General features: G+C 36.2%; 1 protein-coding gene across 1 annotated transcript; it reads right to left on the reverse strand.

Annotated features, from left to right (window-relative positions):
- Positions 1-1,250: 1,250 nt before the first annotated feature.
- LOC106378631 (disease resistance protein RBA1-like) lies at positions 1,251-2,915 on the reverse strand. The gene is made up of 2 exons (XM_013818735.2): positions 2,266-2,915; positions 1,251-1,871 (listed from the first exon to the last, which is right to left on the reverse strand). Exons 1-2 carry the CDS (start codon positions 2,724-2,726, stop codon positions 1,709-1,711), a joined length of 624 nt encoding a protein of 207 aa, XP_013674189.1. The 5' UTR covers positions 2,727-2,915; the 3' UTR covers positions 1,251-1,708.
- Between the last annotated feature and the right edge of the window lie 383 nt (positions 2,916-3,298).

Consider the following 3,298-nt stretch of genomic DNA (forward strand, 5'->3'; position numbering starts at 1 on the left):
GATGATCGCCGGCGGATGTGATTGCTCAGGCGGAGAGAGTCTCGTGCTGATAACGTGATAAGATTTGAGAGAAGATTTGTGAGAATGTGTTGTATATTTCTTATTGCTTACACCACTATATATAGTGCTTCATACAAGGTGGAGTCAAAGGGAGAATTGATTACAAAGGTACTCTACATAATGACATGGTCAAACTCATAAAGACATATGGTTGAATGAGTCTTCTATGTGGCTGGATGTAAACCTCCAATGGACTCTAGTCTTAAACTTATATGGTCTAGGTTATTGACCATCCACTTCATGATTCATAACAATATTTTAGTTTTATAAATAGTTTATTAATCATTAATTCCTGCAATTTAATTAGTAAAATGATAAATATTGTCGTTACTAAATAGTCATAAACCTTTGTGCTAGTTTGTAACAAAACATAAATTTTGTTGTAAAATTAGAAAAGAGACAAATTACCAACTACATTTTGTGACTAATAAGAGACAAAAAGCTTGGTTTTAAAATTTTGTCCAGCTGCAATGTTAGTTACAAATTAGTCGCTTATATCCAACCAATTACATAGTCTTACTCTAGTTGCTATTTTGCAACTAACTTGCGACTTTTTTATTTTGCGACGAAAGATTTTTAACTACAAATAACTTGTAACTATTCTTGTAGTCGTAAACCTGATGTTTTCTTGTAGTGTCTATGTTGCTCTATTATGAATCTGATTTTGTTTTGTTTTTGGTAAAGCTAAGTGGAGGAGGCAAGGTTCATGTTGTCTCTATTTATCTGTCTCTCTCTATTGAATTTAATTCTTTTTTGTTCTTGGTAAAGGTGGTCGTGAGCTGAGATGCTGGTCTGTGGTCGTGAGCAGCCGTGAGCAGAGTCGCCGGAAGTGGACCCGTGACGAATCAGAGGTTCCACCGGTGAGGATCAGAAGAATAAGAATCGGTGCTTCTTTTGTTCATAGTAGATACAGGGGGTGAAGGAAGATGAAGAAGCTCAATGGACGTGGTTGAAGACGGCTGAGTTAGAAAAAGATAGGGCTTTTTTTTTAGGTTTAGTGTAAACCAAGTTAGAGCATGATTAACCTGGGATTCTTATGATGGAGTTCTTAGCGGAAGTTAAGAAACAGTTTATTAACTTTCGCTAAGAACCCTACTCTAAGAAACCCCGGGTTAATCATGGTCTTAGTGGTTTGACTTTATTTTTAGTTTCTGGTCTAGTTTGTAAACCAAAATATATTTGTAAACCAGTTTTAATTATAAATAAAATTTATTATATTTTAAATTATAAAACAATTTTGATTTAATTTCCAATTATTTTATTTTTTATTATAATTATTTTTGGTTTATTGTATAAAGACCTATCATGGCACGAAAGTTGTCCTATAATTAAGTTAAATAATATCATCTAAATATTGCTATCGTATCTGTACATTTCGTAGCGTTCATAAAGTGCTATCGTAGAGGGGGTACCTACGATTGCTGCCGATGACATAGCATTTATGAATTCGCTATGAAACCTCTACTATAGCATATTTTCCGGCTAAGAATGTACATATTTCTTGTAGTGGGTTAAAACAAAATTGAGATTTGTGTTGCTATGAAGTGAATAAGCGGCATTGATCTCTGAAGCTAAAGTTTTCTTGGTATTCTAAATTCTCTTGAGGGTCTCCAGGAAAGAGAGAGAGCCTTTGGTCCATGTCTACGTCCTAACATTTGATAATAATGATGAAACAATCATGCATCGAGAATGCAATTCTTAAGCTTTCTCCTTTTTCCTCTAAATTATTTTCTTCTTCTTCCTCTAATTTAATTGCTGCTATAACTCTCTTGACTTCCTTAACAATCTCTTTGACAAAATCCGCTTCAGAGCTGCCAAAAAAAGTATACCTTATTTAAACAATAGCCTTCGCATTTTGATCTCAAATAAATATCACGACTCTCTGGTTGTAATTGAAGTGTTCAAAAGACCAAGACTAATTAAGAAGAATGAGTGTGAGTGTGAGTGATTGTCATTAAAGTGTATAAAAAGCAAGACCAAGAAGAATGAGTGTCAGCAGGGTCTGTCTTGAAAGTTTTTTGTAAATAAAAAAATTCCTAAAGATTTTTATAAAAAACTTGAATAATTTACCGAATATGATTACTCCAGAAAATGAAGCGAAAAAACTAATATTTTGTGAATGTGCTCAAAACCGGTCTTGAGTTCGTGTCTGAGCGTGAGCGCTAGTGTGAATGTGAGTGAGTATTGAGTGTGAGTGGGAAGTACCTCTTGTCTTTCAATGACAAACCCATCTTGTCGGAGACACACTCCAAGGCTTCCTTCCACTTCTTGATCTGATCTCCACTAGAAGCTTTCGCGAGCGTCCAAAAGTTCTCACCAAACTCGCCTGTCTGTTTCCTTACGTCTCTTGCATTCACTTTGTAGAAGATTGGGATTATTTGGAGCTTTCTTTGATCCGCAAGTTTCTTCATCTTCACCAGCTCGTCCATGCACCAGCTTGATTCTGCATACCGGGCAGAGAAGATGGCCAGCGCGATCTTCGACTCTTCAATCCTTGCAAAGAGATCTTTGAGATCTTTGCCTCTCTGCTCGTATTTGTCAACGAAGAAATCGATTCCATGCCTTTCAAAAGCATCAATGAGATGACTAACGAAGCTGTAACGCAGTTCCTCTCCTCGGTAATTGAAGAACACTTGATGGACATCCGTGGTAGAGAATACTCGCATCGATGGAACACAGTTGTCCTGTTAAGTACGTAAGTATGAATTTTTGTATAGCAAAGAACAAATGTGATAGACAGATTGGTAAGGAAGTCTATTAGACCTCATATATATAGTCTTTTCCTAATAATAATAACAAATGTAATAGAATATTGTCAAAGTATGTATTTCTTCGAGTAGAAGTTGATATCAAATCAATTTCGGCCGACCGGTCCCAGCAAATCACTACAAGAAAACATAATCTTAACGAGGGCGGTTTTCCTCGCTAATTCGTCGTAAAAGAGGCTTTACGACGAATTAGCGAGGAAACGTGTTTGCTCGTTACACGTCCGTCGTAACACATATTTCCTCGCTAATTCGTCGTAACTTAGCGAGGAATATATTTCGTCGTAAAGACGAAGTAGAACGATTCGTCGTAAAGACGTCGCTACAATTCCTCGTAAGGACGTCAGCTACAATTCCTCGTAAATAACTCGAAAACAGTTTCTCGTAATCTACACGTAAATACCTTGAAATATTTTCCTCGCAAAATACACGTAATAACCACGAAATTATTTCCTCGTAAAATAGTCGTAAAC

Source organism: Brassica napus, chromosome C2, assembly GCF_020379485.1.
Source record: "Brassica napus cultivar Da-Ae chromosome C2, Da-Ae, whole genome shotgun sequence".
Classification (NCBI taxonomy): Eukaryota; Viridiplantae; Streptophyta; class Magnoliopsida; order Brassicales; family Brassicaceae; genus Brassica; species Brassica napus.